Source organism: Limanda limanda, chromosome 7 (genome assembly GCF_963576545.1).
Source record: "Limanda limanda chromosome 7, fLimLim1.1, whole genome shotgun sequence".
Taxonomy (NCBI): Eukaryota; Metazoa; Chordata; class Actinopteri; order Pleuronectiformes; family Pleuronectidae; genus Limanda; species Limanda limanda.
The window spans coordinates 14,792,594-14,820,426 of NC_083642.1; the positions used below are offsets into that span (position 1 = coordinate 14,792,594).

The following is a 27,833-nucleotide window of genomic DNA, read 5'->3' on the forward strand; positions in this document are numbered from 1 at the left end:
TACAATTTGATGTTTGACATCATTTATTTTGATTAGTTACAAAACATAAATAAAATCAACAGTTGAATTAGTTACAATTTACAGAGGCTAAATCACCAGAAACTTACTTTATTTTCCAGGTCTCCTTGCCCAAAAATGATTTTAGGATTGGTTCTCAGTCATGCCATTTGGGACTCCCCAGGTGTTTGTTGCATTAATTTGGAGTTTATTTTATATATAACCTAAATCCCAGTAGCTCATGTCATTCTGTTGTTTATCATCCAGGTTTCCATGTTCAAAACGGAAATAAGAAGTTAAAAATGGACCAAAATTCTCTGAACATGACCTTAAATGACCCTGGCCTGTCAAAGAGGTATATCAAAGTAAGGGGAGTCCCATGTAAACAGCGATGAAAACCATTGTTTTCTACAGTTTTACAATTTGTACAACCCCAGTTCAAAATACAAAAATAATCTTTATCTTTTAGATAACATTTTGGTAACACTTCAAGGACAAAGCCATCTCCACATCATAAGTCATGATCGTTGAGCTGTAGCTTGCAGTCAACATGTTAGTATCAGACATGACAGCACAGTATCTCACCTTCACTAATAATGGACTACATCGCTGTGAAAATGTGGGTTGTCGTGGAAAGCGACAAATACAGAAAACCATCGTTAAACTCTAGATAATGCAATTGCAGTTTCTGAACAACCGTACCCTTTAGCATAGAGAAGTCCTTAACCATCCCTGTTTTTAATTTCTTTGACTCACATGTAGCAGTCTTTTACAACCTGTACAAATGTCCTGTTTCTGTGGCACACGATCTCGCTATCATTAATAAAACAGAAATGCTACTGCGACTACAGGCTACTTATTAAGCCAAAAAAATATTAATGGCTGACTATCAATGGTCTTGTGTGAATGGCTAAGCACACTGATAACCTAATAAAATGTACAGATATATATCCGCTCCTGATGTATTACTCTGTTTATTCCTGCGGCTACAAATTAAGTGAGTTTGGAAATAAAGGAATGGAACATTTTGACTTGAGTAAACCTTTTGCAGTGCATAAAACACAATTATGGCCCACAGTTGTATTCTGACAGATGTGGTTGAAGACTAGTTTTGAAGGTAGTTTACGATTGAAATAAGGAAAATGTACGACGCCAAACAAAGTTGACAAATAGGCAAGGGAGGATCCCACAACAGTGTTGGACATTAAGCTTACAACTGGCAAATGGTCAAAAGTCTCACTTGTTTTGTTTGATGAGGAAACAAGCCCAAGACACAGGCAAGGTAAACGTCTTCATTTGGGTACGGTGACATTTGAGAGGCCGCTTTGAATTAAAGAAACAGGGGTGCAGTCTATATTGCAATGTACCATGAGACTACAACAAAGCTTTGTCACACAACAAATAAACACTCACACACTCACAAAAATGCACTCATTTTAAAAGGCAGTATGGGAATAACCCACATGGTCTCCCCGGTATTTATTAACTTGGCAGTTCTCTGTTTTTTGTACTTCTCTACCTCAGAATGACAAGGTGATATATTGTGATATGTGGAGCCACAACTGAAAACTAGAAAGTCAAATAGGAAAGCAGGTCATCCTGAATGCAAGTTTACTCATGACCAATTATTTTTCTCAATGGGCTGCAAACAGTAAATGTGAGATTCAGTAATATAGCAAGTGCAAGCAGTTTGCACTTAGGCAATTCAAGTTAGTCATAAGGTCATTTAGTCTTTCAATTTCAATTTACCATCATATTAAGAATCAATCAGACTTTATATCATATCACACACGGTTATTCAGTCTGCATCTATGGTACAAACACAAAATAACAAAAAGATAAGCACATGCTGTACAGTGCACAACACTGTCACAATGTATTTGGTCGTATTGTGGTAATAAAATGGAAGCCAGATAACTTAACCGTGCTCTTTTGTGTAACATGCTGCTGTTTAGTTTAGTTGTTTGTTGCCCATTTAAACACCTTGTGCTGTAGGCCTAAAGTTTTAAAAGATCATGTAAAGATCATGGAAAAATGCTCTATGCGTCTTTAATGTGCTTTTACAAAAATATTTTATGCCTTACAGACAAATCAATACAACACATGCTGATCAATTTCGATGACCATTACTAATTGCACTTTTAAAATTGATAGTCCTTTTACTGTAAGCATTGATAAGAAAAACAATAAATGTCAACACACTGTCAAACAGCTTGACCCTCTTGTCTCTGCTCCGGGAGAATTCAGGTCCAACTGAGTTGGTTTTAAAACGAAAAAAGGAACATAATTTATGCCAAAGGACATCAGGGATATGTACTTAGATAATGCACATACACTCACCCACACTCATAAAAGCACACACTCATACATTAAAGAATTTTTACATCGCAACACCCAAACATACCGTGAACCATAAACCCCCTCTTCTGTGTTCCCCTTATTACCGTCTGTTTTGTACATACTAGAATCTATCATCCCTCACGTACACTGGTATCCATAAATTCCTTGCACTCACACCTCGCTCATGTATACACAGAACTAACACTCCGCGTGGATCTGTTTTACATCCTGACCAACTTCATACTTCAATCTCTTGCACCTTCATATTGACCCTCACTTCACCTTGGTTTCATTTCTGTCCCAGAGGAAGAGCCGAGGTTGGGGGTGTTGGGTGGATTTTGGCACTGGAAGGTAGAGCAGCAGTAGAGCAAGACGAGGAACAGGTGGAAGAGGATGAGGAGCAGGAGCAAAATGTCCCCCCAGTAGCAGCAGTACTATCTATGGGTGCAGTGGTCCCACTGCCGGGCAGCAGAGATACGGCCGTGGACACTGGAGGTGTGGGCATTTGAGAAGGCAGCAGTGGCTGGCTTTGAGGTGGTGAGTTGGGCAGCTGGGTAATGGGCTGCGTCTGTGGTAAAGACTGAGACTGCACTGGAGTTTGCATCAGGGGCTGTGGTATCTGGTGGCAAACCGGCGATGGCTGATAGGTCATCTGCTGGAGGGGGAGAGACTGATGCAGGTGTAAACTTGGCTGCATCTGTGGCGCATGAGCCACGTGCGTTTGTGGCGGAGGTCCGGGTGAGGGCAGGGTGGACAGGCTCCCTCCACCTGTGTAATGAGAAGGGGCCGCCACAGGCAAGCTGGCAGGGGTCGGGGAGGCCTGGGGGTTCAGAGTTGCCACAGGAAACCAACCTGGTGGAGCCACCTGTATGGAATATAGTAATAAGTATCGAGTGAATAATACAGCACAAAAACAATGCTCTGACACAAATGAGTCAAAACAACAAAACCTTTCATCAAATACCAATGAACACCGTCTGGTTTCTTTAATCGTTTTTTAAGAGGAAGATCAAGTGATCTTGTAATAACACAAAAGCACAAGCATGAAATTTATGATCAAAAGAGAACAACACGTCTGAGAATATATTAAAGCAATAGTCTGAGATTTGTCAAATACGCTTGTTTGTTGTCTTGTTGAAAATTAGATTAGCAGCATGATACTGATGCAGGCAGACGGTTGTCTTTGATAAGAATAAAGACTGGAAACAGGGGGAACATTGTGAAAAATAACAAGTTGCAGTTTTATGAGGGTTATACGCTGTTCCTTGTATAGTAGGCAATTTTTGTTTACCTTAGAGAGAGTGAAGCTAGCTGTTTCCCCCTATTTTAATTCTTTATACTGAGCTAAACTAACCTGCTGCTGACTGAAGTCTTTATCAAATTTAAAGATATGCAAAGGACATACATTCCAACCTTATTACGGTCAATAAGGTGAATTCAGCATATTTTATAAGTATTTCTTTTAAATTTGTGTAAAAACTGGGGACATATTTTTGTGCCCAGTCCTACCTCAGTCTGCTGGCTCCAGCCTCCCAACTCCTGCACCTGCTGAATCTGCTTGATCTGATTCAGGGAAGGTTTTGGTGGGATGGCGCCCACCGTCTCCTTCGTCCAATTATCAACAAGTTTGTGCAGTTCATCTGTGAATGTGCTTTTTCTCAGAGGACTCTGATCTGTGGAAAAGCGAAGGGGGGATGCAACATCATACCACATACTGTTTACTAAATGAATTGTCTCAATTAATCACCATTATAACAAACTGTACCTCTTTTGACAGGCAGTGATGGGGGCTGCTCGGGGTTGCAGTATAGTGGCAGTCTATTCTGTTCGCCACCTGAGAAACTACTTGACTGCTGAAACCCTAAACGAGAGATATACAAATAGTTACACATCCGTCATGCAATACAAAGAGAAAATGAGGGAGAAAGACCAGACAAAAAAAACCTACCAGAGAGCGTTACTCCGTTGTTATCCATGTGAGAGTGAGGCCGGGGCCGCAGTTTGATTTTGGCAGGCCTGGGTCTGCGAGGAGAGAGGAGAGGAGCCGCCGTGGGAAGAGAAGGGGTTCGGCAAAGGGAGGCAGGCAGACTCTGCCGTTGGTCTTTGGATGAACGAAGGTGTCTGTAAAGGTCCTGCAACTCTCTGTTCTGCTGAGCTTGAAGGGAAACCACTTCTTTGATGTGCCTATAAAGGAAGAGATAAAAAACGGTGAAAAGGTTTGTACTCTGTAGAAAAGAGAATAAATCAAGAAACAAACGTCTTGTAAACACACAAAATAATGCAGCCAAACATCTTCCCTCACTTCTCTCTGAGCGTGTGTAGCTCTTTTCTCAGGTCTTCCTCCTCCAGCTCAGTCTCATCCTCATCATCGCTGCTGCCCAGCGGTGAGTGGCTGTGTCCATGACCCCGAGGCGGATGGGCCATCGCTGGGGTCTTCTTATGTTCATCTTTCTCTCCTTCCTTTGCCCGAGATCTCTTCCTCTCCCTCTCCAAGTGTGAAGACAGCGGGGAGCTAACAGTATGCCCGCTAGTCTCAGTCTGGGTTACAGAGAAGCGTCCCACTTTCCTGTGAGTGCTACCATGACCGGATGGTACCTCCTTAGGGGGAGAGGTCTGGAGCACTGGAGTCACCTGATTGCAGAGGGTGTGAGAGACATTGGCTGCTTGTGGTGTGGTGAAGAGTGGTGAAGAGTTGGGTTATATCTGTACTTTTAGTCCTACCTGAAATCGCCCTTTGCGTGACTGAGGTGAATTCATGGATGGTGCCTCCTTCTCCTCTTTAAGTGCTTGACGGGTAGAACGGCCTTCTAATAAAGAGACGGGGATGAAAAAGAAAAAGGGAGAGACAGACCCAGGGACAAAAAAGAAACAAAACACACAGAAATAAACAACACATAAATGACAAAGTGGACACACGCAAAAAAACAACAGACAAATAAAATACATGAAAGAGGGACATATAGATGCACATGGACGGACACAGAGCACGGACAAAAAGGCAGTGTTAGAAATCCTCACAAATGTCACACATCATCAACTCATTCACTCAGGTGGCATGCATTCATGTCTATGAACAATGTTAACATATGCCGACTTCAGTCGCAGTAATTTTTCTAAATTATAAATAGAAATATTCATGTAGGCATTTGGGATGTAAAAATACATGCTCAAGAGAAACGTATTATTGCCGTTAGGGAAGGAGTGATAAATGCAAATTATAGTAAGTCATTAAATAAAAAAATAAATAAAAACACTGTGAAATGGCAGTTGAATGTTAACAATCATGTCCCCTCACCCACCCGACCACCCACCACTCTCTCTCATTCTCACTGACTCTATATTGTCCCAGTCATATATCAGACAACAAAGCCCAACATCACAATCGAAATCTGTGCTCAGATCCACAGTGATATTGTTGTGTGTGTTTGATATTTGGGCTCACTACATTAGTAAGTGTGCACATGGATTGTCACTGCATAACTCAAGACCAACATAAAAAGTATGCAGCCTGAAATCCGTGTTACTTACAGATAACGATTCATTATTAGTCACTCGTGTGGAACATAACATACTTGCTCATGCATGTGCGACGGATCTCAGCAGCTGCTACACATGTTACACATATAAACAGAAATGCATGCAAGATGACTGGAATACCTGAAAATTGTGATAAAGCTTAGCCATATGAAAAGCCTACCCATGTGCAACAGAACCTGACTTAAGCTATATGTACTGTAAATTTCATCTTAATCTGGTTTATTTCATACAGAGAATATGTTTTTAGCAATTCATATGCTACACTATAGAGTTTGGTCTGGTGGAGCAATGCTGTGGTGTATGAGCTGACACAGACAGTGCACACATATTAGAGTTAGAGTGACATAGATAGAAGATAGCAACATATTAGCATAGCAACTTAGCATCTGTCTTATCTGTGTTATTTATGGTGTGAGTTGCCCGGATCTCGCTACACTGAGCCAGCAGGTGGATGTGAGGAGGTGAGATGGTTGCTGATTGGAAGCGCCCGTGGAACTTGGGTCGGGGAAGGGTGGGGGGGTGTCATATGAGGGGGTAAGTCCTGGGCACAATCACAGCTGGGCTTTTCTCCAGGGTTCATCTGCACTGGGATGGGCATCAGATATTTGATGCCGACCTCTTCCTACACTGCGTCAATCTCCCACCCTCCTCTATTCTCCACTGTTCGTGCCCCCTGGGTGAGTAACCCATGCAAAAAGAAAGACTGCCAAGGAAATGAAATTTAGTAAAAAAAAAGCCATTCAGAAACAGTGAAAATAAAACAATAATGAATGTAAAGATATCAACAGGATCATTACATAGGCACTTAAGTCATATTCCAATTTTTTTTAAAACAGAAATATTTAGCTGTACACATAAACAACCATTAGCATTAACAGTTATTAATTCTTGATGGTTAAGCAAGTTAATTTACTATGTTAAAACTAGTAGTAGATTAGATTTAGGTCCATGCCCCCACATTTCATTCTCTCTCTCTCTCTCTCACTTGCTCCCTAAGAGGACGCTACCTTGCTGGACTCTGGGCTTCTTGAACAAGCTGGCGGAGTGGCGCAGTTTGCACGCCCAGTTTTTGAATTTGCGAGTCCAGGATTTCTTGCTAACAGGATTTCTGATACTAGGACATGTCAGGTTTAGGCCAAAATATCCACCTCCTGCATTGTGCTGCTGCTGTCCATGCCGGAGGGGGATCGGCTGCTGATTGGGAGGCCACGATGCGTCTCCAGTCGTACTGGTATCAGATTGTGGGGGTACAGCCTGGAACAGTTAAGACAATTAAGAATGGCTGCGTGGAGGTGAGACTTTTAAACTGGAGATACACTCAAACATTCTCACAGACAGCGGAGAAAGAACCAAGTTGAGTCACATGTACACACTGAAACAGTAAAAAGATGTAAATTCAGTACAATGAAAGACGAAATTGACAGAGAATTTGCTCAAAATCGAATCCGTGGAATTCACTCACAAGAATGGTTGGTTCTCCTGGTACAGGTGGGCGCTGGGGCCCAGTAGAGTCATCCTGATTGGGAGGCAGAAGAGAGGTAGGTGGGGTCGATGACGCAGAGGTGGAGGGGAGACACGGCCCAGGCTGCTGCTCCACCGCCCACGGACCAGCAGACTTGGGCCCTTCTGAGGAAGCGTCGTCTTGCCTCTCTGGGTCAGGGGAGGTGGAGGAGCAGCGGGAGGTGGTGCAAGAGGTAGTGGAGGATGAGGAGTGTGGGGAAGTATCTGAGGAGGAGTCAGGTGGGGGAAAAGACAAGTGGTGGAGTGACTGGGGCTCAGATGACTCGTCTCCTCCTGCTGATGTGGAGGCAGCTGATGTTGGGCCGGAGGCGGCTCCTCCGGTCAACACTGCCCCGCTGCTGTACTCCTGATACAACAGGTTCCTCAGCTTTTCATCCAGAGTCTTTATGCGGTTATCTACAAATTCTATTTTGGGCGGGCCTTCACTGTCTGACTCAGCCACAGAGGAGGGCTGAGCAGGGGATGGTGTCATAGTTAGGGAGAGAGCGGGCAAGGAGGCTTCGGCACTGCCCAGATGGAGAGGGGGCAGAGACGAGTCAGAGGAAGGGCGGAAATTGGCAGAGTAGCTGCCTGTGTCCTCTGTGACACTCGTCTCCCCTGTGGACATCTCTGACTCTGACGTCTGCTTCTGCACAGGAAACTGCTGCTGTGTCTGGGGTGTGTCCACAGCTTTAACATCCTGTTGTTGCTCAACATGTTTTGGCTGTGTCTGGGACTGAATACTTAGTTGTGCCAGCTCAGCAGAGATTTGGGTTTGCTGTGGAATCTGCTGTTGCGGTACAAAGCCGACATTTAGTGGCGCCTGCTGTTGAAGAAACTGTTGACTTATTGACAGGGGCAACATTTGATCTTGATCTGACTTTAAAGCCACAGCATCCATAAACAGCTGCTGCTGCTGTAACTGCTGTTGCTGTAAGTGTATCGTCTGTTGCAGGTTTAGCTGTTGCTGCTGCAGGTGATCAATGTGGGCCTGCTGTTGCGGCACTGCAGCAGCAAGTGGTGCCATGATCTGCTGAGGTAGCTGCTGTAACTGCGGCTGCTGCAGCAGCTGTGGAGCACACTGTGCTGTTTGCTGTTGTTGGAAAAGGGGCTGTTGGGTCTGCTGTCGGGGGTCTGGGGGAAGAAACTGCTGCAGAGGGACAGACTGCTGTAACACCTCTGGGTGACCTGGCTGAGGCAACGCCTGCATCTCAGTCACCTGTTGTTGAAGTTGGGTTTGTTTCTGCACGAGCTGCTGCTGCTGCAAGTGCTGGAGAGACTGCTGCAGCTGAATTTGTTCTTGATGTTGTGTTTGCTGTTGTGGTGTTGCACGCTGTATCGGCTGTGCCTGCAGTTCAAGCTGCATTGTATGCAGTTGCTGTGGCACTACTGGTATCTGCTGCTGCACCAGTAGCTGTGGTTGTTGATGGATTGGTTTGGCCACCTGGGCAAGTGTCTGCTGTTGCTCCGTGCCAGCTTGGCTTCCTGCCGAAGAGGTCAGTGCAGTAGCAGGAGGGGGGGAATTAAAAGAGGTTGAGGACTGGTCCGCTGCGGACACACATGACCTTGGAGCGGTTAACACTGCATCCCCTATAATTTGACCCCCAGTGGAACATCCACTGGTTCCAGGAGAAGTGATGATGCCAGGAAGAACGGCGGTGGGTGCGTGAGACACAACAGAAGGAGCAGTGGACAAGGTGGGGAGGTTAGAAGCAGCAGGTATTACTATGGATGATGGAGCACTGGTAATCTGGTCAGCAGAAGCTGAGGGGAGGACTGTCAGTTCGAGACAACCTGAAGCAGTGACAGGGACAGAGGCCTGCAGAGTGGAGGCTGGTGCAGAGATGCTTTCAGAGGCAGTGGTGAGGGGAGCATGGGTTGTGGTGACTGGGGGGGATATGGAGGCAGGAGCTGAGACAGTGGAGACTGGTGGGGAGGTAGCAGAAAGGGTGGGGCAGGGGGGAGAGGCCCTTCCAGTCAAGGACTCCAGACTTTGGAATCCTTCACTTTCTGCAGCCACAGAGAGTAACAGACGGTTAGTTTCTGTTATGCTGCTCAGTCATGTTAATAAGCCACGGCACAAACACCTTGGTGGAGCTCACCTTTCTCTGTTTGAGGAGACAGGGGAATCCTGTCTGTAGTTGACAGTGGTGTGGCTGCTCCTTGGCTGGAAAGGGAGTCTCTATGGCGGATGGTCTGGTTGATAAAAAAGCGCCAGCGGCCCACTGGGGAGGAATGGGGCGCTGAGTCCGCTGAAAAAAAAAAAAAAGGTTATTTCACTACTTATTACAAGTTAAGCTTTGGTAAGCATAGCATTCCCTTACACTGTAATCTTTTGTGAATAGTACATTTCGATAAAACAACTTACTGTTGGGGGGGGTGCCCACATGAAGCTGCTCAGTCGATCCAGTCTTAGGAGATATATAAATTCCCAATCATCAATCAAGTTATCATTATAATTGTTCTTATGCTGTCAACAGTATTATAATCAATCATAACAGAAATTTAAAAGGAGAGAAGGTGATTTTGAAAACAACACACCTGCGAGTGTGTCTGAAGAAATTCGTGGGCTTTCTTAACTATTGTTCTAAGCTCCTCAACAAATTGCTCTTTCTCCACATCAAGAACAAAGTCCTCCTCCACCTACGAGGAGGGTAGAAACAAACAAGCAGTTACAAGACATTGAATGACACGTGCCACTAACCAACACAACTTATGGCAGCACATGAGCAGTTCACCATGTAATCCGCGATGTCCTCAGGTGCATCCCCTTCAATGTCAAACTTATATGTCACCATCTTGTTGCTATGGGTCTCCAACTGGCATTCCACCATATTGTCCCCACTGCTGGACACCTACAGAGGACAAGACAAGTGAACATTATGAACTCATCCTTTTCAAACTATATTGGAATACATGAATATATTTTTATTTTGTTGCTGTTGTATCACCTGGAGCATGCTCAGTTGAAACTGATGTGAAACTTTCTCAGGCCTCTGACAGGAAGCTCTTCTCGGAGTTTTCAATTGCTCTAATTTACCATTGGCCAAGAACTGAAGAGTTTCCTCTCCATTAGCTGGAACATACCTGTGGGTGGTAAGGCAGCAGGCCTGTTACATCTTCATGTAAATGACAGTTTCTAGATCAAGACACTGACTAAATACTGTTTTCAAAATCAGCTACTACTTCCCCTATCTCTGTAACAAAGAAGTGAATAATCGTGGGAGTAAAGTTACACTTTTTAAAAAGTATTAATATTATTCTATTCCCTTATAATCCTCACTAATTTATTCGCCGTAGTTTACTTTCTCTTTAAAGATCAGCTTCATACATGTGTTTGATTCGGAATTATTTGCTCTAGGTTCATCATTTATCAATACTGCATTTATTCAGTTACTTAGTAACAATCAGGATAATTATTTATTGTCAAGTCGTCTTCTTCTACTCATCTACTTCTGATTATAAAATTTTGTCCTTTAATTTACTGATTAATTAATTAAATTTATTTTCCATCAATACAAGGTTTTCAGGCTTATAAAATCTTCTATTAAAATATTATTTTGTCTTGACTGGTGGACATGCTGCATGACCTTTACACACCAACTATTACTGCTGAATAGGAGCAGTAATGGAAGTTATGATATCAGACATACCCTGCAGAAGAATGATGTTCTATACTTGACAGGTATCGGCCATCCTGTAGAATAACATGAATACAGACGTGAAAGAGAGCACACCTAGCACTATAATGTAATAATGGATATTATGACATTCAAACACAAGGAAACTGTTCTATAAATCTACTTCAAAACGTGTTTAAATCAAAAAGATAAAATCAAAAGAATTTTCAAATGATTAGATAATGGTATTATCATTAATTCTGCCAACATGTTAGCAAAGTAAAATAACTGTTTAAACACAGTAAAATTTCATTTTTCCTGTACCTGAGCATTGCCAAGCAGGGAAAGGTCACAGTCTTGCAGCGAGGCTTGGGAGGGTTTGGGGGCATTAGAATCAAGCGATTGTAGAGTAGCGGCAGGCGGAGGGGAAGTGGGGATAAAGTCGGCCTGCCTTGGGAAGGTTACCTGAGCCGCTGGCGGAGATGTAGGCAGCTCTGGAGCAGGGGCAGCAGCAGGATAGTGGGATATGAGATATGGTAGTGTTGTTGGGGGACATGGGGTATGAGAGGGACTGGGGGACATTTGTTGTGCAGGAAAGACAGCACTGGGCAAAACAGGTTGTTCAGCGCTACGCGTGTCAGTGAGTGTCTGAGTGTGATAATGAGCCTGTGTCTGATAATGAGACTGTATCTGAGTGTGTGTATGTGTCTGGGAGTGTACTTGGGCCTGGTAGCTGGTTTGTGTGTGTGTGTGAGCTGGCAGCATCTGGTTGGCCTGGTGCTGTGGAGACGAAGTGGCGCTTGTCACTAGATGACTGTAGAGGGGAAGGGTCCTGTTCTCAGACTGAGGTTCAGCCACGTTACTGGAGACTGTCTGTGCAGGATGATGGGCCACTGTCACAGGAACTGGTTGCTGGATAGGAATAGCAATGGGCTGTGCCAGCAACTGAGATTGTGGAGGAGGTTGAGCAAGGGGTTGATGCACATGAGGAAGCTTCTGCAGCTGCTGCTGGTATTGCTCAGTCGCCTGGGGCACGGCAGGCTGGGAGAGGGCCTGAATAAATGATGGGTCAGTGGTGCTTCCAAAGGTCTGCTGCTGCTGATCCTGAACAACTTGGCCTTGAACATAGCCTTGTCCAGCCTGCTGTACAGGATGAGGAGGGGAAGCAAAGTTCGCTGGGTCTACTGCGGAACTGAGATCTGTCTTGGTCCCAACAGCGGCTGAGCCAGGAGATAGAATGATCGGCTGATACTGGAGTACTGGCTGCTGCTGCTGTTGTGTAATATGGGATATATCCTGCTGTGCAGATGGCATGGCTTGGTGGGTAAGCTGAGTGACATACTGAGAGGTCAAAAGGCCAGCGGCAGTCTGAGCATGCACCTGGCCAGCTGGCTGGTCTTGACGTGGCTGGAGCTGGGGCTGTGGCTGCATGAACCCTGGCATCTGAGCATTTTGCTGAACAAGAGACTCATGTTGGATTTGACTGGGAATTGAAGCACCTGCAGCTGGAGGCTGGAAAGCAGCTTGGCCCATCATCTGAGTGTCAACAGTTGGGCCTTGGCCATGTGGCTGCTGGGACTGAGTAATTGTTTGGTGCAAAGGCTGAGTCTGGATTAATGGCAGAGCAGTTACTTGGATCTGTGTGGAAGTGACAGGTCCTGGGTAACTTGTCTGTAATGGAATTTGCTGGGTCTGGATGATTTGATTCTGTCCCTGGATCATTGCTGCTGGAGGAGGTACATGAGCCTCAGCCATAGCCCGAGCTGCTTGGGCTGCAGACTGGGCTAAGAAGTGGACTGGTACCTGGCCCTGGTTCTGGAGATGGGCCTCGTTTTGTCTTTGCTGGGTGAAGACTTGAGCAACAGCAGTTGTCTGGAGAGGGATCTGCGTCGTCTGGATGGCCATGGGGAACTGGGCCTGTGAGATAGTTTGAGTTTGGTGCTGAATCACCTCAGTGCCCACTGGAATATGAGGTTCCATAACAGAGGGATGGTTCTGCGGCTGGGTAATAAATGCGTTTTGCTGCTGGATCAATACTGCTTGCTGCTGCTGCTGCTCTATCGCCTGCTGTGTGAGACTCGTATGAGGTGTAAACTGAGAGGTGTTCATTTGTGGGATACACACAGGCTGTATATCAGTTGATTGCGGCTGAATCTGCTGCTTGCTGTTACTTTGTGGAAAGGAGACACTCTCTTGTATCTCAGTTTGCTGAAGCTGAATGATTGCTGCCTGCTGCTGTTGCTGCTGCTCTTGACTTTGTTGTTGTATGAGGGCATGCTGCTGTAATCTCTCTGCCTGCTGTTGTAGCAGGACTTGTTGCTGACGCTGCTGTTCGAACTGTTTCTGCAGCAGAGCTTGCTGCTGCTGCTGCTGCTGCTCTATCTGCTGCTTGAGTTGCACTTGTTGCTGCTCTTGTTGCTGGAGCTGAGCATTCTGTTGAAGCTGCTGCTGCTGTTGTAACATAGCGCTCCTTTGCAAATGCTGCTGTATTAGTGCCTGTTGCTGTTGCTGTTCCATTTGTCGGAGTAAGGCGTGCTGCTGGAGTTGTTGCTCTGTTTGCTGTTGAGTCTGCTGCTGTAATGCAATGTTTTGCTGCTGTTGTCCACTTTGGTGCTGCTTCTCCAGTTCGTTTTGCGTTCCGGCTTGGTGTTGTCCGATTTGCTGATATAATTGGCTCTGATGTTGCTGTTGCTGCTGTTGATTCTGTTGCTGTTGCTGTTGCTGTTGCTGCTGCTGCTGTTGCTGCTGCTGTTGCTGATGTTGCTGTTGTTGCTGTTGCTGTTGATGTTGATTCTGTTGCTGTTGCTGTTGCTGTTGCTGTTGCTGTTGCTGTTGCTGTTGCTGTTGCTGCTGCTGCTGTTGCTGCTGCTGTTGCTGATGTTGCTGTTGTTGCTGTTGCTGCTGCTGCTGCTGCTGCTGCTGTTGCTGCTGCTGCTGCGGAGGAGGAGGAGGAGGAGGAGGCTGCGGCTCTAATTGCTGTTGCAAAAGCGGTTGTTGTGGTTGTTGTTGAAAAAGCTGCTGCTGCTGTAGCAGTGCTTGTTGCTGCTGATCAAGCTGTTGTTGGACATACAGCTGATGTTGCTCAATCAGTAAAGCTTGTTGCTGATGTTGCTGCTGCTGCTGCAACATAGATTGCTGCTGCTGAAGCTGTTGTTGTAGTTGAGATTGTATCGTGTTCTGGTCGTTAGGATCCTCTAGTGGCTGCTGTTTAAAAGTCAGAGGTTGCTCTCCTGCCTGCGGTATCGACATAGCTCGCTGATCCATACCTGTTTGTGTGGGCAACACTTGCTGATGAGGAGCTGGCTGGACAGGTGGAATCGGTTGCTGCGCATAGATCTGCTGCTGAGGCTCCTGTTGATGTACGGTTGTAGCTGCGAGGCTCTGCTGCTGTTCCGCGGGCTGCTGAGGGGCACTGAGTTGTTGTTCGAGCACAGTGGCATGGGCCTCCATTTGCTGTTGTGGTTGCTGAAGGGTGGAGGTCTGTGGATCCATCCCAATCTGTTGTTGTTGGACAATGGTCTGCTGAGGGATCATGAGAGGTTGCGTTTGCTGGGGTGCTGCCTGGGGAATGATGTCAGTGAACTGCATGGGAGTGGCAGGGGGCTGGGTCTGCTGAGCGGGGGGCACAATGCTCCCTGCTTGTCCAGCAGGATCACTGACGGACATGGGTGTAGTGACATTAATGGGTGCTTGTTGGGAAACAGGGGGTATGAATGAATGTGAGGAGAGCATTGAGCCGTGGGGAGAGGCAGTTTGAAATGTCTCTGATGAAAATGTTTGTGACTACTCGGTGGTAATGAAAGATTGATGATTTGGTGTTGAAAGGGAAAAGAAAATATTAGAAAACCGGTAAGAATAAGCTTTGGCAAGGGACATAAATTAACAGCACATATAATTTAATACAGCAGGGTTTCCCACAGTGGTTTATAGCAGAGGTAGCCATCTCGCCTAAAACACATATGAACCAAGTTAGCAAACTTTACTTTAATATACTAGGCAAAACTTTAAACTTCAGCTTAAATGATAATAGGCAGTTAGGCACTATTTCATACAGCAAGACTGTACAATTTATCAGTCACTAATATTGAGTCAAAATCTCTGCTACACAATTTCCTGAGGGAAACCCTGTACAGGCATAATCAGATGGTCAGTTTCATAGGATAATGAGGATGATTTGTAGTTTGGTAAATAGTTATTCAGGGAAAAGCACAAAATATGACAGAATAGCACAATATCAGATTTGCTTCCATTTCAAGTAATGTTAAATGTTGTTGTCCCAATGCAGACATGTCTTTTTTCATTGAAGTTAGTATTATCACTCCTTTCACCTGAAAATATTGTTGAGGTACACTTTGTGATACCTGTGGAACCATGGTAGTGGGCTGAAGAAAAGTCTGACCAACAGGTCCCCCTCCACTTTGGCCTATGGGCATGGTGGACACACCAACACTCTGACCAAGTGGTACACCGGGAAAGTTTCCACTCCCACCAGTGGGAAGCATCTAGGGTAAATGAACAATGTGATCCATCATTACAATGATTTCAAACAGTTATTAATTAATCTGCAAGAAACGGTTCATGAAGGAGGTGAAACAACATGTAGACATACAGATGCTGTAAGGGGGACAGCCGTTTGGGGGTGGGTGTATGAGTCCCCATGCTGAGAGTACGCCTGGCTCTGTCCACTTGCATGCGATTCACAACTGGCAGATCCAATGCTCTCACCTTCTGGGTAGAAGATGATTCAAAAAGAACAAGAAAGAATGTAAAAACTCAAACAACACACACCCTTCCAGCTAGTAACATTCAGTATAAATTTTATAGTCTTGAGCTTCCACCATTTTTTTCCATAGTAATGTCCTATTCATTCACAGTCCACCTTTCCAATAAGCTCCTGGTGTGTGTCACATATAATGGAGGTGCATAATGTACCTGGCAGACTAAGGGTTGTCCCACTGAATATAAGCTGCTGTCTGACATGTTGGTCCACTTCAGGCAGCTCCTCCGACTCCTGCCCTCCTCCTCCTCCTCCTCCTGTTTGTCCAGCTGCCCCTGGTCCCAGTGTGGAGGAGCTCAGTGGATTAGAAAAGGTGTGGGAGGTGAGAGTGGAGTCCCTCCTTTCCTCGAGGCCCTGGTTCTGCAGGAGGAGCTGCTGCTGTTGCCGACGCTCCCGTGACTTTTTGATCTGACTCACCCGATCCCGTATGGATTTTCCCACCACTTTGGCGTCGCTCTCGTGGAAGAAACCGGACTTCACCTGGAGTGAGATAGTAGGGGGGAGAGATTCAGGAGACCTTCAAATGGCTGATAAATGACGTGAGGGATTTCCCTCACTTGACCTTCTTTTAAGCATTTAAGACAACCATGAAGCCCCATCTTCCCCCTCAGGCATGCACTGTCCTAGCGTCTCACCATCTCTAGAGCCACTTCCTCAGCGCTATCATTTTCCAGGTCATAGCTGAATTCAATGGCCTCATTGTCTTTGTGCTTCCCCTTGAGCTTCTTCGGGTCTTCAACCCAAATCCGGAGAGCCAAACAGTCCTGGGTGCCTGTGTCCTCCTCTGCCAGCTCCACCCGGACACCCGTGTCCTCCCCGAAGAACGAATGATTCAGGAGGTCTCTGATGGACATTCTGTCAAGTGAAGGTGAAACAGGGATGTTTTAATAAGACTCGCTCAGGAACTGTGACACAGACAGACCGGCACGTCATGTATTGAAAAGAAAACCTGCATACCGCTGGCTCTTGTTCTGACGAATGCAGCATTCGATGATCTCTTTTATCTCTGGTTCGTTCACTTTATCAAAGCTGGCTGGCTTTATACCCTGTAGAGAAATGGAACTGAATGTAGTTGTATTCAACAACTTAATCATGTAGTCCGATAATTGGGATCACATTTAAATTATGATAAAAAAATACAAAAGAATTGGTTCTACATGTGTCATTACCACAGATGTGCTGAGTGATGCAGTTAAAGACACTCACGCTTGTGACTTTGCGATAGATCTGAGCTGCGTTCTGGCACTCCGAGTAGGGATACTCTGACGTCGCCATCTCCAGCATGCACATCCCAAAGGCGTAAACATCCACAGACTCATCATAGTGCTCCTCATACATCTCTGGCGCCATGAACTCAGGCGTTCCTGTTCAGATGGTTTTTCACAGTCAATAACAAGCAGAACAGCTACACACCATCAGGACTGTTTACAATCTGTATTTACTGTCACTGTTCGCAGAGCGGAAAATGACCCAAAGTGGAAAGATAACCTGAATCTCAGTTGAAGCTTCCTGTCGGCTGCTCTTGCTTCCCGAGTTAGAACTTTATTGAACTAAATGGAACTTACTGTCACAGAGCCAACTTCTCATTAGTGGTTTCTGTTTACAGTAAGTGCTACCCAAATGGAATTTAGAGTGACTTCGTCTATACTCCCAGGCCCACTATAAACATTCTGTACTGTGCTGAATTCAGAGAAACCTACTTTTATAGGCCCTGACTCTGTTTGCTGGCTTGCATTGCTTTCTAAAGATTGCATATGTCGCCTACCTATGACACTCTTGGCAAAGGAGGTCCTCATCAGAGTGGCCAGTCCGAGGTCACCTATCTTGACTGATCCTGTAGGGCCCGTTATGAAGATGTTGTCACATTTGAGATCCCGGTGGACGATGGGAGGAGTCCTGGTGTGAAGGAAGTGAAGGCCCTTCAGAATTTGCCTGCACCAACTCCTCAGGACTTTGGGTTTCATCACCTTAAAGCGCTTTAGGTACCTGTGCAGAGAGCAAAAACTGTTAGAATCATAGAGAATAATGTTATCAACCAATGATAGACAATGCATTATTTTAGTTACTTTAAATCCCTCATTACAGTCACTATACAATTACTATTAACAGTACAGAGCTGCCACCTGTTGGAGACATTTTCCCACAGCGGGTGCTACGATCTGGTAAATACAGGAAATTAAAGTGTGATTAAAGGAGTTTATGTCAGTCAGACACTATGGCTCAAGGGTTCTTTTTAAGCAAATGACAAACCAACCCAATTAAATGATCAAATAAAAGTGAGCTATCAATGAGGGAAGATGAAGAAGACTGAGGAGGTTGCACTTACGTTTTGAGTGTTCCTGAAGTCATGAGTTCCGTGACCAGTACGATGCACTTCTTGCCGCGCAGCCCAGACTCCCAGGAATCATAGAAGCGGACGATGTTGGGGTGCTGAAGCCCCTTCAGCATCTCGGCCTCCTCCTTGAAGCGCTGCTGCTCCGCCTTGGTCAGTTTGCGGTCCTGAGGTGAGAGATAAAAACCAGGTTGAATGCAAGGTTTGTGAACTACCCACATTACAAAACCTCTGACACATGATTCTGTTCCACAGGACATCAGCCACCTGACAGCCCACCGCCATGCGGGCACTAACACCTGCTGCCACTAGATGGTACTGGCAACATACAGTTAGCAGCAATGCTGAGACAACACCCTAACCATAGCTTTATAAAACACATTTTACTGCATCTGCCACGGATCCCCAGTATGGCGGAAAGAATGGACACAGCAGAAATCCAATTCACCGGCACGAGCGGCATCCCTCAGGAACTGGGAGTGCCATTCAATAATCTCTGTTAAACACTGGTGCATAGGTTATTCATAAGAGCTGTACTTATGCATGTCATATATATATATATATATATGAAGGTGCTCTGCAGCGTAAAAATAATTCACCTCCTGTATTATGTCTGTTATTTCTCTGCTATTTTTCAGGGTTCTGTTTTCTTAAACCCACAGTGCAAATGCTCCCATGTAACATCTGCTATGCTTAGATAAAAATGTGTCATATCTACAAATTAACTAAATATAAATTCAATAGGAAACAGAGTTTATGAAAAAGCATGTAATATGATGGTGATAAGAATAAAACACGATGGAGATAATGAAAGGATCCTACAGTCCTGACTTGCTCAATTAGGTCAGGGTGTATTTTTAGACTTGTAACAAGCACATGCTTTACCTGCTATTTCCATGTGAACAGAGAACAAAATATGTCAAGTCTGTGGTCTTTTGACCTTTGTTGACCTTGTGACCTGCTGTTCGAGGGGAGAATAATTTGATGGTGCTGAATAATGTTAAAGACTTCATGGCCAGGGGTCTGTATTTAACAACATTTACCCTTAAGGTAACTATATATTTAAAAGCAAAATATTAGGAAAGGAAAAACAAAGCAAGCAACACTTAATATCCAATGGCAGCCATTGTTGTGTCACAAGCAAAACCTCACTATAAATAGTTTCGTCATAACACTGGCTTTCCATTGATCGATTGAATTGATGTTGAGCCTCTTGCATTGCATGTTACTCCCCAAAGGGAGGCGGTGTACTGCAGACGTTTGTTTGTAGATAAACCGATTTTCATGGATTACATATTCCCTGCAACTGCCTCTACCTACATATATGTGCTATATGTTTTTATTGTAGCTTTGGCTTTCTGTCTGGGCCTCTGCTTCTCTTCCTCCTTGTGTTTGTGTTTCATCATCTGCTCTCTGTGTCTATACATGGCTCCTTGTCCTTTTCTGGAAGTACTGGTGGACTATATCTCCACACCTCCGATCTCAAGAGGGAGGTAGCATCAACAGAAAGGCTGCTCGTCCTCCACATGATCATGGCTAAGAATAAGTTGCCCAGTTTCTACCTGCCCTCATACTTTCACCGTAACAAATGTAACACGAACTGCATCAGGTTAATACTTGCATGCATTCTGAGGTTTTTGTATGTGTGTACCTGACTGTGTGCAGGTGTGTCTGTTTGTGCTTATAGTTTAAATGCTGCCTGTCAATCTAGCAAGTGTCCTGATGTGGTTTGTTTTGTCATGGAGTGCTGCCTCTGTCTCACTCCACAGTCGGAGCATCACTCTGCATCACCGTCTGGCACGGTGTGAGGCCGAGCTCTGCCTCTGTGTCCTTGTCTGCCGCCTTCTCAGCGTCTATTGTGTCTCCCGCTGCACTGAGTGTCGTACCAGACAGCCTTTGGGGCACCAAGGGTCACAAAGAGTTCAGTTAGTGAGATTGTGTCTAGACAGACTCACCCAAACTTACTCCCCACTGCAAACATACCCAAACGCATGCACATACACACCCACATTCACACAGACAACCGGCCCGACAACTGCATCTCTGTCGTCAACAGTGACAGCCCTCTTCCATTGCCAAGACTACTAAATACACCCAATGCCGTACAATTACTGCTGTTAAAGGAGGCTCCGCTCCCTCTGCAGCTGTGATTAATGAATACTACTCAATTAACTCTAGGGAATGATGGTAATAAACTGAAGCTGTAAATATATCAGTCCTGTTGGTACAACAGCAAAGACAAAGACACACATCTGACAAAACAAAATGGGACATAACAACCACAAGAGAAAGCGGGACAGAACAGACTCTTAGATTATAAAGAAGCAAGAAAGGAATAAAAAAACATGTCACAGCTCTGATGTGACTTGTCTGGTCTGTCCTCCTTTAAATCAGCCACAGCCATACTGAACTGCTGCAGCTTCAACAAATAATATTTTAAACACAAAGCAGTAAAATGAAAGAATAATAATAATAAATTATGCATATAAGTATGTAGATGCCAAAATGATTGTTAGTTATTGGTAATTAGCGACTTGGCTGAATTACGGACTGGCATCCATACTGTGACTGTACACATGACTCTATATGGCCTTGGCTCTAGGCAGAGTGGGTGGACAACTTCCATTAAAATGATAAACAACCAGTGAGGGTTTAGCGCTCACATGCACTTGCTGGATTTGCAATGAACCACTTCCTGTTTAACCACGCAGTGTGAACTAATGTATATATTTTCCTGTCCATGTGAGCCTCTGCAAAGACAAAAATGCAAAGTTGTATGTATTAAACTGAAGTAGAAAGTTTGATGCGATCCAAGAAGATGATGAGAGATGTTGGTTCAAATATATGTCAATTTTTGCCATCAGTTTTCACCCCTGCCTGTTGTTGGTTTGTATGTTTTTTTTTCATGTTTTGTTTACCAGAGGGATTTTCACAAAACTTTGTGGAAGAATGCTGCGAATGTGGATCTTGATGACTTTCTTTAACATTTTACATTATTGTGAATTTCTCACAAAATAGAAATCTTCGTGAAAACGATTATGAAAACAACTAGACATTTGTATTGCTAATATCAATGGACAGTGGACATTTCGGTGTGGATCCGGATGAATATTCAGATTTTGTGAATCAAAGTTACTGTACAGTAACAAATATTCCTTTCAGCTTTATCAGAGAATATATATAATATATATATTTCTGCCAACAGAAAATACAATATGGTCACAAAGTGGCCAGTCATCCTCGATGGAGGTTTGTGGTCTCTGAATGTCTGTTTAGTTGGAGCTTCTAGTTTGTGGAACTGTTGGATGATAATGCATTAAGCTGATTAATATTATTCTTATTTTAAATATAGCTAAATATCGTGGACAAATTGTAAACCCCTCAAAATTTCAGACATCTCATACAAAACAGAAACACCCTTTTGATACAATTCTGAACATTATACATTTCATAGTTTGTATTGTAGGATATTTGTAATTGTTGTAATTGATTACATTATATTTTGGGTGTTCCTGTTATTTTGCCCACACCAGCATATAGTCTGGTCATGCAATGCTGCTGTCACATGGAAGCCTGTGAAGGGCTCTTAGTGCTGCAACTTGGTAGACAGAGTTTCAGCTAAGTCCTGGTTATGTGCTGTGAGATGTTTTTGGATCTGACATGTGGTAAAGGAGGAGGTCAAGTTGTAGGTTAAGTAGCCTCATAAAACACAGGGGGAAATGGGCAGGATATGGTTTACAAAGCACATTCGGTACATGGTCACATGGGGTCACGAGGACCAAAGCATGTGGGTGCTAAAATGTCTATTCTGGCAAACACACGCATAAGTATCAGATATCATACTAACTCCATAATATGACATGTTCTCAAAAGGAGGAGTGTGCCTCAGCTGCATTGGGATAAATAAGGGTGGTTTAGATCACTACCAACACGTAGGGGAGGATTATTCCTGCTTTCGATGGATATTTGACCTTCTATGAAGGTGTATGTAGCATGTGTTACCCTACAGTGTCGGTGTAAGCATGTCAGTGCTTGAAAATCCGAGGTAGCGGGTGGCTAGGATTAGATTACTGTAAGCTACAACAGCTCAGTCTAACAAGATAGATAGCTGGAAAAGGGCTGGCCTGCATGTGGGATTAAAACCTCAGGCCAGTGGGCCAAGTTCACCAAACTCCGTAGATCCATGTAACCAATACATTACACAAGCAATTTCTCAAAGGTTGGTGTACGTTTAATAGCTGAGGCGCCTGTGTTGCACGGAGGTCGAGGCAACTTTACTGCTTTAATGTAGCTGTCAGTTTAAAAAATAGTAGGTCCAAGAAACCATGGAAACCAAGTCAGTTAAAGTCTGAATACAATGTTTTCTACATGGACACGAATAACAGGATATCAGTTCCACTTTGCAGATATCCTAAAAGGAGCTTCAGAGGGCTCAGATGATAATCACATCACAAGTGCTCATAATGTATTGAATTCAGATTAGGCTATACAGTAAATGCTCGTGTGTTGTATGTTCAATGTTTCAAACATTCAATAGCAATTGAATATCTGTTAGCGGTTGTGTAATGAACGTTGTGGTGGGAGGACACAGCCCGAGGGACACTTGCCAACTGTTAGTGCCCTAGTTGAACATGCGTCTAGTCAGTTTGGTTGGATCAATTCCATCCGGGTCTAGTCGGTTCAGCTGTAGGTCCGATTCAATGTGGCCTCTACTAATTTTAGGCAACCATAAATAGTCCGCCTCTGCTTTTCCTGGCCTAAGCCAACTGGTATTTAATTAGGGGAAGTAATCAAGTTAATCTCCCACTCCTCCCTTTACTGCTGATGTTGTTTCAACCAAGGAATTATGAAAGGAACAAATACTTGTTTAAAGACTTAAAGCAAATAACAAAGTTCTCTTAACATCTATTACCTCCTACATGTGGCAGACAGTTGGCCCACAAAAGAGATTGTGTCCCAAGTTTGCTAAATTATCATGTCAGCTGTCAAACTGGGGGTCTCAACTTTACAAAGGGAAACAAGTGGTCTCAACTCTGTCAGAGGTGAAATCTAATATTAACAAAACTCTCAGCCATGTCAGAGCTCGAGGTGTCAGGTGCATGGTGTTTGTAGCATTCTGTATCCTACGCTGACATTTACCTGCAGACAAAAATTTAGAACTGGAAGAATATATTTTAAATATTTAAGGTTGTAATCGTCATGGCAACCTTCTGCACTTTAGTTATTCAGATCTGTATGCTGCTCTTGTGCTTCTAGTCCTGAGAGTGTGGCTGGCTGAGCCGGGCTGAGCCGGGCTGGGCCAGGCTGGGCCGGGAGGGTCTGGGATGACTGGGTTGAACCAGTCTGATTTCTGCCGCCCGAGTTGTGCTGTCTGTGCAAGGTTTTTGTTCCCGCCTGACAGGCACCCACTGTAATTAACTCCCTGGATCACTCTGCATGCTCACTCACACAGACAAAAAGTGATGGAGGAGAGATGGAGGGAGAGAGAGAGAGAGAGAGATAGAGAGAGAGAGAGAGAGAGAGAGAGAGAGAGAGAGAGAGAGAGAGAGAGAGAGAGAGAGAGAGAGATGGTGGTGGGTATACAGTGTCATGTTGACACATAGGAACAGGCAGCAACACAGAAATATAATACATTTACACGAGACATACAAACACAGCTACTTTGGGTGATGGATGGTAAGGACCCAGCAGGGGAGATATGGCCCTGCCCTTTTAGGTGTGGAATTCCCAGGGAAAGGGCGAGAAAGGAAGAGAGATGGTGTCCGCACTGTGAACTTTAATTACCCATTCTTTCAAGCTCCATTTGGACAGCTAATCCCCCGGCTTCCTCTCTATTTGGACACATGAGGAGGGGAACTAGGTGCTGCAGTCTCACAGGAGAGTGGGGGTAGCGTCAAAAGCATCAAACTGTTATTGGCTACATGTTGCACATCATCCTATATCATTATGGAACGTGGACAGGTCCTCTGTGTCTGCAGTTTGAATAATATGACCTGCCTTTTTAACTCTTGACTTTGATTGGTTGTGTCTTTCACAACAATTACAACAAGAATGGCACTTAGATTACATATATCAGTACATCAGTTCCCTAAATGTGCCTGATCTTTTTCTTTGAGCGTCAATTATTGTTTCCTGGAAAACTGTTGAATAATGGTCTTGCAGTGTTAAATAAAGTGATTTTTAAAAATCCGCCCCGTGATCTGGATCTGCAGCAACAGTTAATTTCTTCTTCCGGACCCAAACCACATCCTTCCACCAAATTTCGTGGAAATCGATTAAGTTGTTTTTAAGTTGTAACAAACAAACGAACAGAGGTAGACAAGATCGTCACCCTTAACTGAGATTCATCCACATGCACTGGCTTATAAAACCTGCCCATCATTATACATTACAAATTAGTGGTTGCATCAATTCTATCATTATGAACACAGCCAGCTAAGTATATCCTATTGTTCTGATCACTATTCTCCATCTTATGTCAAAGCTTAGGTAAAGTGGAGGAGGAAGTACAGATCAAGCAACTGGACTGACAAGATTCCTGCACTGGATCTATCAATAGGTGTGTGAGCAAGCCACTTTGCTCTGTCTGTATGTGTGTGTGTGTGTGTGTGTGTGTGTGTGTGTGTGTGTGTGTGTGTGTGTCTTCCCTGCATGTGGTAACTTAGCATTAGCGAAACGATTGCTCAGCAGGAGGGATGCCTCGGTAATCTTCTGTTAGCTCATCCTCTTTCTCTGTGTCTCCCTCACCATCAACCCCTGTGTCTCTTTTCTTTCTAGCACGCCCTTCTTGCTGCTCTTGTCCTGTGCCTTTGTTTTTGTAAGGAAATTTAATTACACAATAAAATATGCACATAGTTTTACTAATTGACGTTGCGGATTAATTTTCCATTAATGTCCTCGTGCTCCATGATGACTAATGTGATAACAAGTAAAAATGGTGGGATATGGTTTGATACAATGCATTTGTGGAGAGAAAATTGGATTTTGCGGACGCAATATGTGTGCGACAATCAGCTTAAGCCTAATCTTGTTTCACTTTTTACATTTTTTTACCAGCTTAGGTTTGCTCACACTCCTGAGTCAAGGCTAAATACAGCACAGTTGAAAGAGTCTGCTGGGGGATCCTTGGCAATATGAGATACCGTTACCTGAGCCCGACTGCTGATGTGAGGCTGGTTCACTACGTGCTGGAGTAAAACCAGAAAAGGTGTTGGGGACATGCCTGCAGCTTGTTAGTCAAACAGGCAGAGGCTGAACTCAAGGATTAGCCAAGGCTCTTGTTTTGGGAATTAGCTCCAAACCAAACACATGACTGAATTTTCTCACACAAAGCCAGCAGTCAAATCAGAGGGCTTAGCATAACACTGCTCTCTATTGTGGGGCCAAGAGTCAGAGGGATGCGTTTCTTCTCTCCTCCACGAGTCTGTCTCCCACCACATGTTGAATCTGCACCATTCAACAATGTTTCTCCTTACGTCCGAGCATAATGAACACGGCAGTGCTCTGGTATGAAACATGCATCATATTGCATTATTTCCCTCCTACTGCAATAATGTGAGGGTTCGTTACATAGATGTTTGCTGTTGTTACACCCACATTTGATCTTCCCTTTTCAAAGCTTCCTTTTCAGATGACTATTTCCATTTCAAACCTCATTACACTGGGCAAGAGTAGGCGGTGACATGTATATTTTGGTGGAACAATAACTTCTACTTTCAAAGCGTGTTCAACTGCTTTATTCATGACAAGATTATGCTTGATTAAAAGCTATTTTCTATAAAGAAATCAAGTTTAGAGAACATACGTAAAAACAAGATGTTGCTTCTCAAGAGCAATGAGGAGACCCTAATCCTCATTAAAGAGGAGACCCTTTCTTGGTTTCAATAATAAGATCCCCCTAAAATGAATAATCCCCTTACGTTTTATGAATGAATTCAGGCCATTGCAGGAAAATGCTGTATCTAATAGGATATCCTCTTACAACAACAAGAAGTGCTCCCAGCCTACAATTCTATTATTTATAACAGCCCTAGAAAAGCAAAGCCTCCATTTTCACTTTGTGTTGTCACTCAACTACAAGCGATGCTCCTCCTTTTCACCCCGGGCTCCACTGAACTGCCATCTCACAGTATGAAAAGCAAACAGACGACGTGCTGTGATTCCCAGATTTGGAGAGAAAGGGCTCCGGGGACACATCTAATGATATTCGCTTCAAAAGCACAACGCTGGGTTTAAAGTTCACTCTAATTGGATATATTAATTGTTCCCATAGATTTGCATTCACCTCTCACGTTGTCTGGAGTCTTTATGTGCATTGATAATTTGAGGTTTATTTCATGTGTCAGTTTATTATACCAGTTAGATCAGAAATCACAATTAAAGAGTTTGTCTTACCTGGAGTTCACACCAAGCCACCTCCACCCAGGTCTCCGTGTCCAGGCCTTTATAAACAGTTTTGAAGGCTCCTCTTCCCAGTTCTATGTCAAACTTGAGGAACCTTCCTCCAGGAGAGGTGGCCACAGCCTTCATCTCGGCCTCTTCCTCCAGCTCCCGGTCCCTTTCCTTCCCCCTCTGGATGGCTAAGGACGAAAGAACATCCTTTCCAGGCTCCTGGCTGGAGCTGGCGCAAGATGGGTCGTTGCCGAGAGCAACGCAGGTCGCATCAGCCCCCTGCTGTTCGGCACTGCTTGTGAAGACCGAGTCTGAGGGACGCAGCTCCAGTTGTGGGGCGCTGTGGGCCGCCTCGGGGGTCACCTCCAGCTCATCGTCCTCCTCACAAACCTCAACGCTCTTCCTGAAAAAGCGCTTCTCCCTCCTCAGTTGTTTCTGACCAGTGTCGACCGACAAGGAGCGTGTGGTGAATGAAATCGGTTTGAGCATGGTCTCCTCTCTCTCCTTGCTGGCTTCCCCTTGTCCTCCTCCTCCTTGGATCCCTCCATCATCTACTCCTGCCGCTCTCCTCCCTGGAGTCTGGGCGGAGGAGAGGTCTGACGGGTTGCTCTGTGTCCTCTCCCACTGTTGGTTGTCCCGGCCCTCCCGCTCCGTGTCCTCTTTCCTCTGTCCATCAGGTTTCTCTGAGGAGTCCTCAGTGCCTGTGGGCTCTCCTGGGTCAGTAGCCATGGGGAAGGGCCTTTCCCACCCCTCCTGGACCTCCTCCTCCGCCTCCTCCAAACCTTTGCTCCTCCGTCAGTCCCCGTCTCTCTCCTTCTGTGGTCACACACTCAGCCCTTGTAGTCTCTCAGGCAGTCCTTCCAGTGCTGTAAATGCCTGAAGCCTTCCTCTGGTCAAACTACTGACCCTTCTCCTTTTTCTCTCTCTCCTCTTCTTTGATGATTTACCGTAGAAACAGAAGGGTGAGACCACAGCTGCAGGATGAAAGTTTCTGTCCTCACTTTCCTCTTCACCATTTCCTACATTTTCTTCAGAGCCCACTTAGATGCAGCACTAATCAAAGAGAACCACACGTCTCCCAGCGCTCACAAATACACCCCCGACCAGGGGTTTTATCTGTTGGGGGAGCTGCAGCGCTTTTCTTTCAATCTGTTGTGTGGAAATCTTCAAGTGAACCCTGCAAGACATAAACAAAACATTGCATTAATATTCAGACAGTCAGAGGAGAGATGCAATGTTGTTCATTTTGATTTCCACTCTCTCTATGAGAAGTCAGACATTGTTTGCATCTAAATAGGTCAGAGGGTGTCCTGTAAATTCAATGTATTATTTAGCGGTT

At 44.7% G+C, this 27,833-nt stretch overlaps 1 protein-coding gene across 1 annotated transcript; it reads right to left on the bottom strand.

The window, feature by feature from the left end:
- Positions 1–27,223, bottom strand: si:dkey-151g10.3 (serine/threonine-protein kinase WNK3). Its single transcript, XM_061074611.1, has 23 exons — positions 26,498–27,223; positions 18,098–18,270; positions 17,537–17,757; positions 16,978–17,135; positions 16,729–16,817; positions 16,407–16,626; positions 15,927–16,251; positions 14,261–14,683; positions 11,319–13,636; positions 11,028–11,071; positions 10,326–10,461; positions 10,113–10,229; positions 9,916–10,017; positions 9,743–9,785; positions 9,477–9,626; positions 7,337–9,384; positions 7,023–7,128; positions 5,059–5,144; positions 4,640–4,968; positions 4,286–4,521; positions 4,103–4,198; positions 3,847–4,010; positions 1–3,202 (listed from the first exon to the last, which is right to left on the bottom strand). Exons 1-23 carry the CDS (start codon positions 27,221–27,223, stop codon positions 2,627–2,629), a joined length of 8,886 nt encoding a protein of 2,961 aa, XP_060930594.1. The 3' UTR covers positions 1–2,626.
- Positions 27,224–27,833: the final 610 nt, after the last annotated feature.